The following is a 16517-nucleotide window of genomic DNA, read 5'->3' on the forward strand; positions in this document are numbered from 1 at the left end:
TTAGATGGTCTTTGGTTTTCTCCTAGCCTCTCCAAATGCTTCAAAGTAGTGCTCTAAGTTATTATAGTGGCTAATGGGATTTTAACCATGTTAGTGCCATTTTCTCGGTAATAAACATGCATTTATCAATGTATTTGGTAAATGCATGGTAGTGAGAATTTATTTCTAGTATTACAAGTCTAAGCTATAAATAAGAACCTCATGTACTTCTCAAATAACAATTTGAAGATTAATATATTTGAGCTTTCTTTATTGTGAGAACTTTTCCTTTGTTCTTGGATCAAGAAATTTTATAGTGTTGAATTCTACCGGCATGTCGCGGTTATGGTCACACTTTGTTTGATAACTTTGGTTCTACCGGCAGGTCGCGGTTAAGGTCAAGTTCCTTAGTTGATAATTGTGGTTCTACCGACAAGTCGCGGTTAGAGTCTAGTTCCTTACCTATTTTCAAGGCGGTCTAATCGGTCACATATCACCTTGTGCTAAGGGGAATGTTTATTGGTTTTAATTTAATTCCATTTTGCTTTGTTAAAAAACATGGGAGTTGAATTCTCTCAAAAGAGAAGAGGGTAATTATTTCTAATATGATTTTACTTAAGAGGGAGGTGAGTGTATATTTTAAGATAAGAGAGGAAGATTGTGTAATTGAAACATAGAAGGGTAATTTACTCTAATAAATTTAATAAATGTAATTTTGTAAATAAAACCATTATTGTAAATAAAACCATTAATGTATGTGAAGTTTGAAAACAAATATAGAAAGTGAGTTTATAATGAATGAAGGAAGAAGTGAGAGAATACTACAAACTCAACAACCACCATGAGCATGAAACGAAAATATCAAAATCTGTCGGTATTAAAACAACTAATATTATATTTTTCAGGTACAAAGAAAAAACCATAGCCACAGAAATAAACAACTTTTCAAATTATTAGAAAAACAAAACAAAACAAAACAATAATCCGACAAAATTCTCTGTCACCTTCTTCGGTTCACAAATCTCTTTCCATTTCATTTCATATCTCTCTATCGTCGCTTCTGGTTTCTCTCTCCTCTAGGGTTTCATCATCATCATCATCGGAGGAGAAGGACCAATCTCCAAGCTTCGAATTCGTTTCGATATTCGTCAATTCGAAGCTTAAATTTTGGTTCTTCTCCGTTTAATTTGGGTCTCTCTTCAATGTAAAAAGCTTTTATCTGCTTTTTGAAAAAAGAGGAGAACAATGACGCAGAAAATTCAGCAGCTCAAGGTCTTATTCTCTCTCTAATTTAAGAAATGTTACGTTATAATGAAAATTTGAACATGGGGTGGCACAAAATGATGAATTTTTTAATATTTAACCGTTGAAAATTAATGGTTTTGAAGTTTTTTGTTTTCTTCTGATTTAATTTTTTCATTAGATTTTATCAATCATTAGGGTCTGTTTTGTGAACGTGTGTAATAATTATCATTTGGCAGAATAATTATTTTAACTGTAAATAATAAAGATATTTATAGTTATATGCAGTAAAAAAAAACTTTGATTAATTATTTTTTTGTGCTAAGGATAATATTTGACTCATACATCAAACTTAATCATTTGAATGTTTACATGTTATTAAGGCTATTCATTTGTTTAGAATATTTATTTACTGGTTTTTATACTTTAGAATTCAAATAAACATTTTAAGAAACTATGATATCTTTCTACAAAGGTTTTGGTTAGTCCGTCAGGATGGTAATGCCGAAATTGTTAGGGACACCTTTATCCGGGTTTGAAACCGGAACTCGCAGTTGTGTGAGTTTTAGTGGTGTTTGCCACTTTGTTTACAAACAAAAAAAGAAAGGTTTTGGTTAGTAGATTTTGATTTGTTTTTGTCTTCTTGGAACATTGTTCTGAGCTGACTGAATTGTACAGTACATGAAATTTTAGAGTTAATAACTTGCAGAACTCAAAAGAGTTGGAGTTTTTCACTGAGTATGGGGAAGCTAACAGATACAAGATTATTGAGATTATTGGAAAGGGTAGCTATGGAGTTGTTTGTGCAGCAATTGACACACACACTGGCGAAAAGGTTGCAATTAAGAAGATTCAGGATGCCTTTGAACATATTTCTGATGCCGTTAGAATCCTCCGTGAAGTTAAGTTGCTGAGGCTTTTAAGACACCCTGATATTGTTGATATTAAGAGGATCATGTTGCCGCCGTCAAAGAGAGAGTTTAAAGATATTTATGTGGTCTTTGAGCTTATGGAGTCTGATCTCCATCAAGTCATTAAAGCCAATGATGACTTGACCCGCGAACACCATCAGTTTTTTCTTTATCAGATGCTACGTGCGTTGAAGTATATGCATTCAGGTATATGCCCGTCTTTCTTTTCATTGTTTGAACTTGATATGCATTCTTTGTGATTTTTATTATTGATGTAAAATTTGGCTTTAAACGACTTCTAAGTAACTTTATGTTTGATTGCAGCTAATGTGTACCACAGAGATCTTAAACCCAAGAATATATTGGCAAATGCAAATTGTAAACTCAAAGTTTGCGATTTTGGACTTGCAAGAGTTGCATTTAATGATGCCCCAACATCAATATTTTGGACGGTATGTAGTTTCATTTATAATTGCAATAGTATGACTGTTTTAATGGTTATGCAATCAGTTGCAAGAAGGTTTATCATCTCTTTCTTTTGGTGCTTCTTGCAGGATTATGTTGCTACAAGATGGTATAGAGCCCCAGAGCTTTGTGGATCATTCGCTTCTAAGGTATGAGCCTAGCTAGGAGATGTATATCTCTAATTCTTCAATGACATGATATGGATATTGTTTTTTCTTGACCTATTTGGTATGGGTCCATCAACACTATAACAGAGAAACAATCAGCTTCTTGATATTGTAATCAAGACATGAAATACTACAAATACCAGTTTAATCTGTGTAGCTACTTTGTCTTGGTAGGATTCTAATGATTTGAGTGTTCCTTTGACAATGTGCTTTATCCCTAGCATTCTTAAATTTTATGTTGCCCTGTCCACTGTACCTTTCGGAGAACTAGATAATGTCATTTCCATCTGGTTTCGAGACTCTGAAAGACTTACTATTGCTTAAAAGTACAAACTTCTAGGTTTGACTTATGTTTGATGGAATGGAACTGTGTTTTCTGTTTTATTCTACTTGGTTCTACCCTTCCAATAATACCAATATTTGATATACACTAGTTGATGGTTATAAACATATGATTTTTATTTAAAGGAGAGATTTTAAAATGGTATTGTGGTTTTAAGTTGGAGCTATGGAGTTGAGACTTGAGAGTGACATGCCCATGTTTGAGGCTGAGCCATGCAATATAAAAATATTGTATATTTTTTACTCAATCAAGTAGCATTTAGTAAAATGTTGATTAAAGTATGTTGAACGTATATCTGAACAAAAAATATCTGAACAAAAATCATAAACCAAATATATTCTATCTAAACAGGCAATCATAGTATGTTGAACGTTCAATGGTGGAAATATGTCTTGCTGTTGCATTTATTTCTTGTATGACATGTCTTCTGTGTGCTCTATTATAGTAAGACTATTGATTTCTCCTGGATATTGAATTATCTGTTCTACAGGTAAATGTACTGGTTTATTCGTCTGTTTCCCTTTGAATGGTATGGTTGGATGTGTGATTTTCTTTTAAATTTCTGATATTGTTGGCATGCTGTTTGCAGTACACACCAGCAATTGATTTATGGAGCATTGGATGCATTTTTGCTGAGGTGCTATTGGGAAAGCCACTGTTTCCTGGTAAAAGTGTCGTGCATCAGTTAGATTTGATTACCGACCTTCTTGGGACACCATCTTTTGAAACTATTGCAGGAGTATGAACTTCTCTTACCTTATTTATCTATTTCATTGGATTTAATTTGTAGGTAGTTCTTAATGTTTTCTTTCATGAAACTAAGTTTCTCTATAACTAGTATTTGACAATTCCTTTGTAAATTTTGCAGGTTAGAAATGATAATGCAAGGAAGTACTTGATGGGAATGCGGAAGAAACCTCCTGTGCCATTTGAACAGAAATTTCCAGATGCTGATCCATCGGCACTTCGCCTTTTGCAAAGGCTTCTAGCATTTGATCCAAAGAATCGGCCAACTGCAGAAGAGGTATATGTTCATCTATAGTGTAACGTGTTAGCTCTAGACCCATCTAGGAAATACTCCCTCCGGAATCATATATAAGAAAATACACGCCTATTAAGAATGCTAGAAAACATCATTTAATTTTTTTTAATGCAAAAGAAAATATAATTTTATTCTCTAAACCACCCTTTCTCTTCATTTACTTTTCTTTGGGAACTTGTTCCATGATAAAATTAAGTAAAGGATATTTTTAGAATAATAACATTAAATAAGGTACAATAAGTTGGTTTTTGCTAATATTTGATTGCACCAAATATGACCTGTTTTTTGCTTTTAATTAAATCCAAATGGAGTATCTATTTGAGTGTATTTCAAGAACCATCATGAAAAGTTGTCTTTTTGTTCATTATATACCTGATAGAATCCATTCTGCATGTTCTGTTGGCAGGCACTGGCTGATCCTTACTTCAAGGGCTTGGCAAAAGTTGAGAGAGAACCTTCATGCAAGCCAATCTCAAAATTGGAATTTGAGTTTGAGAGGAGACGGTTAACAAAGGATGATGTTAGAGAATTAGTATATCGGGAAATACTAGAATATCATCCTCAACTACTCAAAGATTACATGAATGGAACTGAAGGCGCCAATTTCCTCTATCCTAGGTCAATATACACTTCTATTGATTATACTCTATCCCCATTGCTCTTTTTGCTGATGTTGTTATTGATGCATGTGTAATGAATGTTTATGTGCAATGCATATTATTTATGCATTTATGCCCCTTGCAGTGCAATTGATCAATTGAGGAAGCAATTTGTTTATCTTGAGGAAAATGATGGAAAAAGTGGGCCAGTGCTTGCTCCTGAAAGAAAGCATGTCTCCCTTCCAAGGTAAGATCAATAAGAACCAAACATGGCAGCCTTTCCCCTTGATGTATTTAAGTTGCTGGTTATTGAAGTTTTGATTACATGTTGAGTTTGTCTGAGTTTTGTAGCTCAATATTTCTCGTGGTATGTTAATATAATCATTCCTCTTTTGCAGGTCCACTGTTCACTCTAGTGCAGTTCTTCCAAGTAACCAGTCAACTTTTGCTTTGTGTGAGAACAAGAAAATGGTAGAAGATACATCTAAGGGTTTGAGAGCAGCCGCAGAAAATTCTGGAAATCAAATAAGGGGTGTACAGCCTCCTCCACGGGTGCCAGGTATACGAGTTGAAACTATAATATGCACAATTATGTAAAAAAAGTACACTTAGGCTCTATTTGGTAAAAACTAGCTGATAGATGATAAGCTAATTTATAGAGGATGACTTATAATCTAGCTTATAGCTGATAATGGATAAGCTAACTGATTGATTTGTAGTGTTTGGTAAAATTAGCGATTGAAGTAGCATGAAATGACATAAAAAATGGTACATTTAATTAGTATTAATTTTTTCCAATTAAGATTGCAGGAGTAAAGTTGAGTTGAAAGATGATAAGTTATAAGCTACTTAATTAGCTTAACAAAAAACGCTATAAGCTCATGCGAAAGTGACATTACCAAACAGTTTTGTTTTTAATCATACGAGCTTATAAGACATCAGCTATAAGCTCAAAAAAAGTGTCTTGCCAAACAAACCCTTAGAAAGGTCCTGACATTCCTTTTACCTTCCAAAAACAAGTGGATGGTAAGATGTTCTTAATCTGATCTGAAGAGGATGAAGCTAATTACTAAGAAACACCACAAAGCAAATTCTAGATCTTCTAAGAAACCCCACAATGTAAAATAATTTGATTGAGCTATGAAACGTGTAGCATATTAGGAGAAAGAGCCATCCCAATATTACATTTTGCAGCATATCAACAAGAAGCCTTATCCCACTAATTGAGTTTGTTTTGAAGAAAACTACCTGCCTCACTATGCATTTTTCTGACATGTGTATATGCATGTTGTAGCCTTGGAGGATGGAGGATAACTTCCTTTTACTATTATTATCCATAGATATGATGTAGTGGTAATTTATCTTGGATTGATTGATATTCCAGTATATTCATGATTTGTTATTAATCCTCACTTAACATCAAACGTTTGTTCATCAACATATAAGTTACTAACTTAGAATCTGGAACGGTAAACCAGATTGCGCAGTGAATAATAGTACTTCTATTAATAATTCTGAATTCCAAGAGAACTACTGTTTCAACTGAGATAAGTTACAAGTAGAGAGGAAGTTGTAACTTCTGAATTATTCAGTTTAGAGTTAGACTAATCAATTAATGTAGTGGTTCTGCAACATGAAGTTCAATATGATACTACAATGTTATTTATATTGCTGTTATCTGTCTATATTTAACATTGCTGAACAGTTTTTCTTTTGTTGCCACAGCTAGGCCAGGGAGAGTAGTAGGCCCAGTTCTACACTATGAAGATGCAAGAATCACATACTCTTCTATCGACCCAAGGATGGTTTACCAAAATACTACTCAAGCAGTCTCGAGTCACTTTAGAACCCAGCAGTCCAACTTACAGGCCACACCGACCTCTGATTTGAACAATAACCCATACCGTCGGCGAGGCAGTAACAATAACCTAAATGATCATGTAACTATTGATACAAAACTGCTGCACGCACAGTCTCATATTGGTGTAGTCGGTGCTGCAGCAGTAGCTGTTGCCACTCACAGTCACAGGTATTCAAGGGGCATTCAGTACAGTTTGTCCTAGGCTTGAAGTTCATGAGATTGAAACCTACTATGCTAGCCCAGAATTGAAGGGAGTGACGGTTATTAACTTTAGATGGGTTTAGGTTTTCATTTTTAACTTTTTGATCACTATCCTTGTAATTATATGCACGACATTCAATTGTTAATAAAGAAAGTTGATTGTGTATATGTACAACATCAATATTCGGATTGTTTTTTAATCTCTATAAATTCGATTTATTGTTCTCAAAGGTTTGTTTGAGGTTTGTTCGGAGTCGCGACTTACTAATTGTGTCAATGCATGTAATTTAGATACCACTTTTTCACATTTAGAAAATCCCAGGCAAACTATTGCAGGTAAAAGTAAATGCAATTACATTCTCCTCAGTTATGTCCTTTTTTTCTGTATATTTGTCCATTTTACCTTTCTCTTTAATTTCAAGTTACAATGCATTGTTGAAATATGTGAATTGAGATGTTGAGATTTTAGATTGGTGGCATGCTTATCTCATATGACAAGGGGTTTTTACTTTTTGTTACATTGGCTATAATTCTGTTCAAGTCACACTTGAGTGGAGTCTAATAAATGTGGGAGCGATTCTAATCAGAATTAGAATCGTTCTCCGTAATATGAGAAATTAAACCCTTATGTTGGACTCAATCCTTGTTGGTATATCGTAAAAACTTCAGTAGAGGAGAAAACCTGCATTCGATATGGCAGGCATACTATAGTAGTGATGATCATTTGTTATAGAAAATTAAATGCTAGAGTTAAAGATGGATACATAAAAAACTTTTGAAGGCATAAAACTTATCAGAAGTTTAAAATAGTAATTTTGCATTGAAATTTATGCATTTTATTAATTGTTTTAACATGTGTAAAATTGCACATGTTAGAGAAACTTAACTTATACATAGAATGCATTATTAAATATAACATGAGAACCATTTTATTAAATTACACCTTGTACAAATTGCATCAATAAAAGATTGAATTTTTCTTTCATACTTTAATCATCTTTCCTTTAAAAATAGAATTTAAAACTTTTGAGAAATATGCCAATTATTTTATTAGCAATATGTTTATTTAAAAAGTAAAATAACATATTTTCTCAATAGTGCTTGCATTTTAGAATGATCGATGATTTACAACACACCAAACGTCTAAAAAGTAACATAAAAACATGTATAATTGAAAGCATTATTTCATGTTACATTACCTACAAGATCAATGATTCTTAATTTCCTTACAATCAATTTTTATGGTGATAAAACTGGTTGGGAAGGAACCATAAAAAAATTCCAAGAGTAGACAATTTGATATACCCCACCCTCTCTATTGATGTGTCATATACTCATATTAAGGAATGATTTTATTTTATCATATTATCAATTAATTTGATGTTTTTATTTATGGAAAAAAAATTACACTTTCACTTATACTCAGAATATATTTGATTGTTGTGTTGTTAAAGAGTCTCGGATCGAATAAGAGATGATCAAATAATGTGTTTATAAACGAGGGTAATCTTCACATCATAAACCGATTTTATTGGATTATGTTAAACTTAACCACAATTTTTAAGATGGTATCATAATCTCTCCACGATCTTTCCATACTATCAATGATTTGGTATAATTGCAAAATAATTGCTATCAAACCGTTGCCTCCGTCTCCTTCTTTTCTTCTCTTTTTTGAGGCTAAATACTATCCACTTCTTCAATCTAAAAATCAATTGATAAATTTTAATTAAAGAGGGGATAAAGATAGGATGATCCGTAATTTATTTTTTGTGACAACAACTTCTCTACAATCTTAAAGATAGCATACACAATTTTCATTGTAAAATACACATAACCATTCGAAGCTTTTTTCTATGATAAAATACATGTAATTAAAGTGAAGGATGGCTCCCATATTTATCGGTAAACAAGAAAAACAACAAGAAAACATAAACACACCATTAAAATTAAAGTTCATCATCCTTCAGATTATTCTTTCTGGAACACAATGGGAAGGGGAGTGCCATCAAGAGCCAACAAAATCTTACCATTCTCACGAACAATACCAACAGTCCCACATTCAAACTTACAATTGGGACACACTTCTGTAGGGCACCATTGAATGTTATAGATATTTCTAACTGCAGTTTCTACAATCTTAAAGAAGTTACCAAAGGATCCAACTGTACCACTATCTCTTCCAATGATAACGAATCTCCTTCCAGTTGTTGCGTCCCTCTCACCCAATTTCCATTCTGTTGATTGTCCACAAGCCGTGGAAGCTTGGAATATCACTTTTAAGTCTCTGTTAAGCCTCACCTCGTCGTCATCGTGATGGGGAGCAAAAGGAGAGAATACCAGAGCCAAACCAGGTGACAAGTCCGCGTTCTCAAGACCTACATGCAAAAGACACGCGTCATTTATAGGGACCAATGTGAAACGTCCTCCATTGCCAGTGATAGCAGGCCTGATGAAGTATTCCTCGTCGTCCTCAACTGGTTCGCCACTTGTGTCGATGACAAACTGAGCTATTGATGTCGTTGTCATCAAAAGACACACATTAGCAAGGATGAATATGGTGAGGGATTTAGTTGACATGGTTGTTATTTAATTATGGATTAATATGAAAACCTTGCTAGCTTAGAGGATTTAGGGGTTTGTGTTTTTGTTGTTGGTTGCTTGCCAAGCAAGGTATTTATAGGACTGATTATGATACAATGCAATATTGTATAGAATGATTGATTGATGAATGAACAAAAGTCCAATTAATAAATGACATGAAATTTCTAATTGCTAGTTAGCTTTGTAAATCATATTACGACAAATTAACTAATAAATCTTCCGCGGGAATGGATGAATAAAATCATTATATTACTTTGTTTAGATCGCGAGATTTTGATAGGCTGTAAATGGTGAACTTTTTCCTAGTTTGAACCGTCTAATCAACAAGATAAACATAGTTGTATATAGAGACCAAACTTCACAAGCTGGTTAAAACACTTTTGTCTCTTTAATTTAAAAAGAAATATATGAAAAGGGGGAATTTTTATTGATTACGGTACCACTGATGATAATATATATATTTTTTTTTACCAAAACAAAGTTAACTATTATCACTTTTAAGTCTCGACTTTCTGAACAACTTATGTCAAAAATAAAATCTGCCAAACTGCTCTCAGTTCCAACTCGCGTTTGCAGCACAGTCGAAAGTCCTGCCCAATACCAACTCTCACGCGCCACTGTACAACCTACAAAAGCATGCCAATCATCCTCAACAGTTGTATTACACCAGGGACAGATCACCTCACATTGTACATGTTGTGATTGTAGTCGGAGACACATTGGGACACCCCCCGACAAATCCTCCATAACAAATTACATGCTTTATGAGGGAAATTCACCTTCCAGATTCTATGCCACTCTCCTTCATCATGGAACCGATCAGTGTGTACCAACTTCATCATAGCCAGTTTATAACTAATCTTAACAGTATACCTTCCGTTACGTTGCATCATCCACGCAGGGAATTTGAACTTTGCATTACTATGAAGTTATAAGAGTAAACTCTTACAAATGAGCTAGCATCTCAAGTCTATTTTATTTTTATTTTTATTTTTATAAATTAATATATTTTTTATAAAGTAATAATTAAAAAATCAATAAGTTAAATTAAAAGATTAAAGTAAAAAAATGATGTGACTAATGTTTTGGATAAAAGTTATATTGTTGATTTAGACGTAGAATGATAAAACAAAACTATCGATAAATTAAGCGTGGAATGTCTTAGATATTAAGAAGTTGTTTTATCAAAGACCAAAATGTTATGGATATCAATTATATGGTTAATTTAGAGGCATAATGATAAAACAATATTAATGATTAATTAAGGACTTGAATGTTATGGATTCATATAAACATTAAGTAGTTATATTTAATTAGGACTAAAATATTATGGATAAGTTATTAATTGTAATTATGATAGTGATAGTGTGTGAGTAATGTTTTAAAAACAAATACTAATTTGTGCCCTCAAGGGAATATGTTAAGGAACTTATTATAGAAATATACGCATAAAAAGTCGTGTATTCAACTTTTTAAAAGTTAAAGTGTTATGTTTTCCAATGCAAATTTACTCTTTTCAGGTTTCTTAACATGTTCCCTAAGGGCGCAAGTTAACATGATCCATAATAAAAGGATAAAGGTAAGAAGATCACACAAGAAATTTATATTGGTTCACACAAAGCAGCTACTTCTAGTACCTCAGACTTCATGTGAGAATGTCCACTATAATATCTAACTATCAGAAGCTTATGAGTAGCACTATATTTTCTTAATCACATCAAATCAGTCTCTTACACTGTATATTATCAACCTTAGAAGGCTTTTACAATTCTTTGTTTCACACAAGAAATGTTGGTAAAATTTTTTCTCAATCTATTGTAACAAATAGACTTGAGAACTATATACAATCCGTATGATGAGATAATTTTAGATCACAGACGTTTCTCAATCATGTTTGAGATTCTAATGAACAAATTCAAATGATTATGATATAAAGATATATTGAGAGAGCTTAGAGTTTATTGTTTGTGAAGAGTTTATGTGTAGTGATGATTTCACTTATTTAAAAATATTTTGGCTTTTCAAACTCTCGCATTGATGCTTCATTTTCTCTTGTATATATAGATGTAGAGATGCTTCATGATCAAGTGTAAGTAAAGAGTTGTCGGGAGTGTTTTCCAGTTGCCGTAGGCTGCCCTTGAATTTTCTTTTCTTTTCTTCTCACGAAACAATTCTCACAAATCAAATTAGTAGATAACAATATGAGACAATTTTCCTCCATCATGATACCCCACGAAAGATCTTCTCAACCTCCTCAAGATGGACGTAGCTGGAACTTTTTTATCTAGAGAATAGTTTTCTTGTTTACCTTAAAAAATCTGACACATTGCTAATTTTCACTGATCTTTGTGAGGACTTAAGCCCATGTGAATAGTCCTACCCAAAAGGCTACTCCATTAGGTGGAAGAGCCGCATGGATTAAGTACCATGTTGAGCACTTTTATCTACTCGATGTAGAAATCCTAACACTGCCAAGCCCTTTAAAATCCAACATCTGTAACGCCCATTTCGAATTAATTAATTATTTAATTGAGTCTAGAGTTATTTTAGATGGGTTTATATTATATTTATATAATATATAAGTGATTTATGCGATTTTTATGATTGAGGTGGTATATATGACTTTTATGAGGAGTTGTGACTTATCTTATTGTTTAATAAAATAAGATTTGAAAATAAAATAAATATTGAGTTTAGGGGCTGTTTTGATATTTTAGAGAGTTTTGGGGGAGAAAGAGAGATAAGATAATAGGAGGAGTTATAAAAGGGAAACCTAGTTTTAGAAAAAAAAACAGTACGTACGATCAGTTTTTGAAGAAAAAGGGAGAAAAAGCCAAGAGAAGAGGGAGAAGACCTAGGGCTGCTATTTTCATCAAACAACGTAAGGGTGAGACTAACTTTACAATTCTATTAAGTCTATGAATCAATGGTTGTATTTAGTGTAGCACCCCGTTTTCCCAACATAAAAATTCCATTTATTAATCAAAGTTATTCACGTAAACGGAATGCTACACTTCTTTTCTTAAAATCATAAACTGAATAAATAACTATTTATCCTTTAAAATTAAATAACAAAATCTTTAATACTTCGCAACGGAATTTATTGAATAACTAAAACAGTCTTTGGCACGAAGGCCTCTTCATAAATTTCTCATATAATCCAATCTAAAACCATAGTCATAATTCTTCTTAAAACAATACGTAAGGAATAGAAAGACAACAATAAAATTCTCATCCCGTTACGTATCAGAGCACCTAAAGACACACATGAGAGCTAATCCAGACACAACAGCAATCTAACAGCAACTTAAACTCGATCACCTGCAAGTTACTCATACGAATAGCAACATTTCCAAGCAGAAGGGGTGAGATTTCACAAAACAATAATATCAAGCATATAATTCAATAATTATATTTAACAACACAAATAACTTCATCTATTAGTAATAATAATTCTTCATGTATAATTCTTAATAGTCCAACCAACTTCTAATTATCATTTACTTCATATTCATCACATTATAACATCATCATATAACACGTATTACCCAAACCATAGCAACATAGATCATCACATCTTACTCATAGTTCATATTCAACATAACAACATCTTAATCTTAATTCATATACGTCATAACACCATCTTAACTCGTAATAACATTTCTCCACCAAGCATCTCATGAATAGAAGACAACTTATCAACTTAACATAACCATCATCAAGTACATTTAACAACTCCTAGATAACATCATGTAATCATCATCACTAATAACTTAAACTACACAATATAATCATCACTTAATAATAATAATAATTATATACATCATAACATAAACATCATTTTATAATAATATAACAACAACAATATATTCATCATTTTATAATAATATAACAACAACATAACATAATATTCACTTAATAATAATTAATCATATATAGTACAACATATTCATCACTTAATAATAACAATTATATACATCACAACATAAGCATCATCTTACAACAACATAACATAACATTCACTTAATAATAATTAATCATATATAGTACAACATATTCATCACTTAATAATAACAATTATATACATCACAACATAAGCATCATCTTACAACAACATAACATAATATTCACTTAATAATAATTAATCATATATAGTACAACATATTCATCACTTAATAGTAACAATTATATACAACATCATAACAACATAACAATATCATAATCAATATCTTAAACAACATAGCAACATAACAATATCATAATCAATATCTTAAACAACATCATAACATTATAATCAGTATCATATAATTCACATCATAAACATCGTATAATCTTTATAGGTACTTCTTTAACAACACATGGGTAGAAGACAACTCGACAACTCATAGATGATAATTTATCAACAACTTAACAACTCATGGATGATAATTCATCAACAACGACTTTGACTCGACAAATGCGACAATGCAACTTAGACACTTATATGCATGTGGTACCAATCGTCATCATAAGTATTAATATACTTTCATCGTGCGGAGGACAAAGTTCCTAATCGTGCGGAGGACTGATGAGTCATTTATATGCTATTTTAATATGCTTTTTAGTTTAGTTTTATTTAGATTTTATATAATTTTATATTAGTATTATTTCCTTTTTAGGATAGTTTACTTTAAATTGCAATTTATTATATTTCAGGGAAGAATATTGGATGGATTGAGTCTTGGAGCAAAAGAAAGGGATTTGGAGCAGATTGGACACGAAAATACGAAGATTGGGAAACAAAATATATCTCCCACAAGTCAGAAGCCTGGCACGGCCGTGCCACCCTCCAGAGACCTTTTGCTGCTTTTGCTTGGACTCCAAGCTATTCTATTTTGGCGCACAATCTACCGAGGAATATTCTTAGAATATACTTGCTTAGATTTTAAGTCAATTGTGTACTATAAATAGAGTAGCTAGCCATCACAAATATTCATCTTTACTTGGAATACAATAAGTGACAATTGCTTTTCAATAAAGTTCTTTTCCTTTCCTTTATTTTCCTGTCTTTTACTTTCATGCTTTCTCTCTTCTCCCCCATGTCTACGATGAACATGAGTGAGTAGACTTCTTCTTGTCTTGGGATTGTTGGATAAGTCTAAATGACATAATCCTAATCAAACCAAGCCCTAAGCCTTAATCTTATGTAACCCTAGTTTCTTATCTGAATTCACCGTCTTAACATGGATTAACCATTATCAAACTGTGGAAACGAAAGTGGAGGGTTTGATAATTGTTCGTCCATTATTCCAAATATCAATTCATAAAACGAAAGTGGAGCTTTGATATTCGAACAAGTGAATTCAGACAAGGATTGCAAAGTCAGCGAAATAGGCTTTGCAATCTTTGAGACATATAGTTTCGATCTTCAAGGGAACTAATAACAATCAAGTCAGCGAAATAGGCTTGGTTGTTAGAGGAACCAAAATCCAATAGTAATCAAGTCAGCGAAATAGGCTTGGTTGCTAGAGGAACTTAAGAGAAACTGTCTTGAGAAATTAGGTCTAACATAACATTATAAGCTTATGGTTTCGGTTTGAGAAGGACTTGTTATTTAGATGAAACCAACGATCCCAAGGCTCTTTTATTATATTGCTTTCAACCGTTTAAAAACCCCCAATCTACAATCTCTTCTCTCTTCTAATCATCTCTAAAGGTTAATTAAATTGAACTACTCCCTGTCGGAACGATACTCTTTTATACTACTTCGGTAAGACCGTGCACTTGCGGTTTTATCTCATCAAGTTTTTGGCGCCGCTGCCGGGGAGTAAACTAATTTAATTAACTCTTTCTTTGTGATTAGAACTCTCTTCTCTTTTCTCTTCCTCTTCTCTTCTACTTTTCTTTCTTTTGTCTTTACCACTAACTTCTTGGGTTCTCGGTTTCTTATGCGAAGAAGTAAAAGTCTCGGAGAATTTATTCCTGAGATCGAAAGATTTTTGCATAAGAAAAAGAGAGAGGCACAAAATAATACCGCTATGGCTGAACGTACTCTCAAAGAGTATGCTACTCCTTCAACGGAAGAGCCACAAGCTATTATCGTGTACCCAACGGTTGCGGGTAATAACTTCGAAATCAAGCCTGCACTACTCAATTTAGTACAGCAAAACCAGTTTTCTGGATCACCCACTGAGGATCCAAATCTCCATATTTCTTCCTTCCTTAGACTCAGTGGCACCATAAAAGAGAACCAAGAAGCCGTAAGACTTCATCTCTTTCCCTTTTCCTTAAGGGATAGAGCTAGCGCTTGGTTCCATTCCCTAGAAGTCGGTTCCATTACTTCATGGGACGATATGAGGCGAGCATTCCTCGCCCGATTCTTTCCCCCATCTAAAACAGCTAAGCTTAGAGACCAAATTACGCGTTTCAATCATAAAGATGGGGAGTCTCTCTATGAGGCGTGGGAGCGTTTCAAGGAAATGCTTAGACTTTGTCCCCACCATGGCCTAGAGAAGTGGCTTATAGTCCACACGTTTTATAATGGCTTGTCATATACCACTAAGATGTCTGTTGATGCAGCTGCAGGTGGAGCTCTAATGAACAAAAACTACACGGAGGCTTATGCTTTGATTGAGGACATGGCTCAGAATCACTACCAATGGACCAACGAAAGAGCCGTCACCACTCCTACTCCCTCTAAGAAAGAGGCAGGTATACACGAAGTCTCTGAATATAACCACCTTGCTGCTAAGGTTGAGGCATTAACACAAAAAATTGAAAAACTTAATGTTAATGCTGTCCCACCTTCTTCCGCATCCCCTCCTTGTGAAATCTGTGGTATAACTGGTCATATAGGTGTTGATTGTCAGTTAGGTAGTGATGCCAACATTGAGCAACTGAATTACGCTCAATACAACCAAGGAATGAGGCCAAATCAAAATTTTTCACAAAAATCCTCAAGGTTCCTATGGACAAGCAGCACCACCTGGCTATACAAACAACCAGAGAGTGGCTCAGAAATCAAGTTTGGAGATTTTACTGGAAAATTGCATTGCAAATCAAAATAAAAATCTTCAAGAATTGAAAAACCAAATAGGATTTCTGAACGACTCTCTCTCCAAACT

General features: G+C 33.3%; 2 protein-coding genes and 1 non-coding gene across 4 annotated transcripts; 1 reads left to right on the forward strand and 2 right to left on the reverse strand.

The window, feature by feature from the left end:
* Positions 1 to 933: 933 nt before the first annotated feature.
* Positions 934 to 7040, forward strand: LOC25502460 (mitogen-activated protein kinase 19). 2 transcript variants are annotated; one of them, XM_039828442.1, is made up of 10 exons: positions 934 to 1251; positions 1931 to 2339; positions 2457 to 2584; positions 2687 to 2746; positions 3697 to 3846; positions 3976 to 4131; positions 4556 to 4767; positions 4894 to 4995; positions 5147 to 5330; positions 5658 to 6397. In XM_039828442.1, exons 1-10 carry the CDS (start codon positions 1225 to 1227, stop codon positions 5664 to 5666), a joined length of 1437 nt encoding a protein of 478 aa, XP_039684376.1. In that variant the 5' UTR covers positions 934 to 1224; the 3' UTR covers positions 5667 to 6397. The 2 variants fall into 2 exon arrangements, with proteins under 2 accessions (XP_039684376.1, XP_013445445.1); XM_013589991.3 differs by lacking the exon at positions 5658 to 6397 and adding an exon at positions 6474 to 7040 and having other exon boundaries at positions 938 to 1251; positions 5147 to 5307.
* Positions 7041 to 8781: 1741 nt separating this feature from the next.
* On the reverse strand, positions 8782 to 9390 carry LOC25502461 (kunitz type trypsin inhibitor 111-like). The gene has a single exon (XM_013589992.3). The coding sequence runs from the start codon at positions 9388 to 9390 to the stop codon at positions 8782 to 8784; it is 609 nt and encodes a 202-aa protein (XP_013445446.1).
* Positions 9391 to 15794: 6404 nt separating this feature from the next.
* On the reverse strand, positions 15795 to 15901 carry LOC120577768 (small nucleolar RNA R71). The gene has a single exon (XR_005643750.1). It is a non-coding gene; the product is annotated as a small nucleolar RNA R71 (small nucleolar RNA).
* Positions 15902 to 16517: the final 616 nt, after the last annotated feature.

Source organism: Medicago truncatula, chromosome 8 (genome assembly GCF_003473485.1).
Source record: "Medicago truncatula cultivar Jemalong A17 chromosome 8, MtrunA17r5.0-ANR, whole genome shotgun sequence".
Taxonomy (NCBI): domain Eukaryota; kingdom Viridiplantae; phylum Streptophyta; class Magnoliopsida; order Fabales; family Fabaceae; genus Medicago; species Medicago truncatula.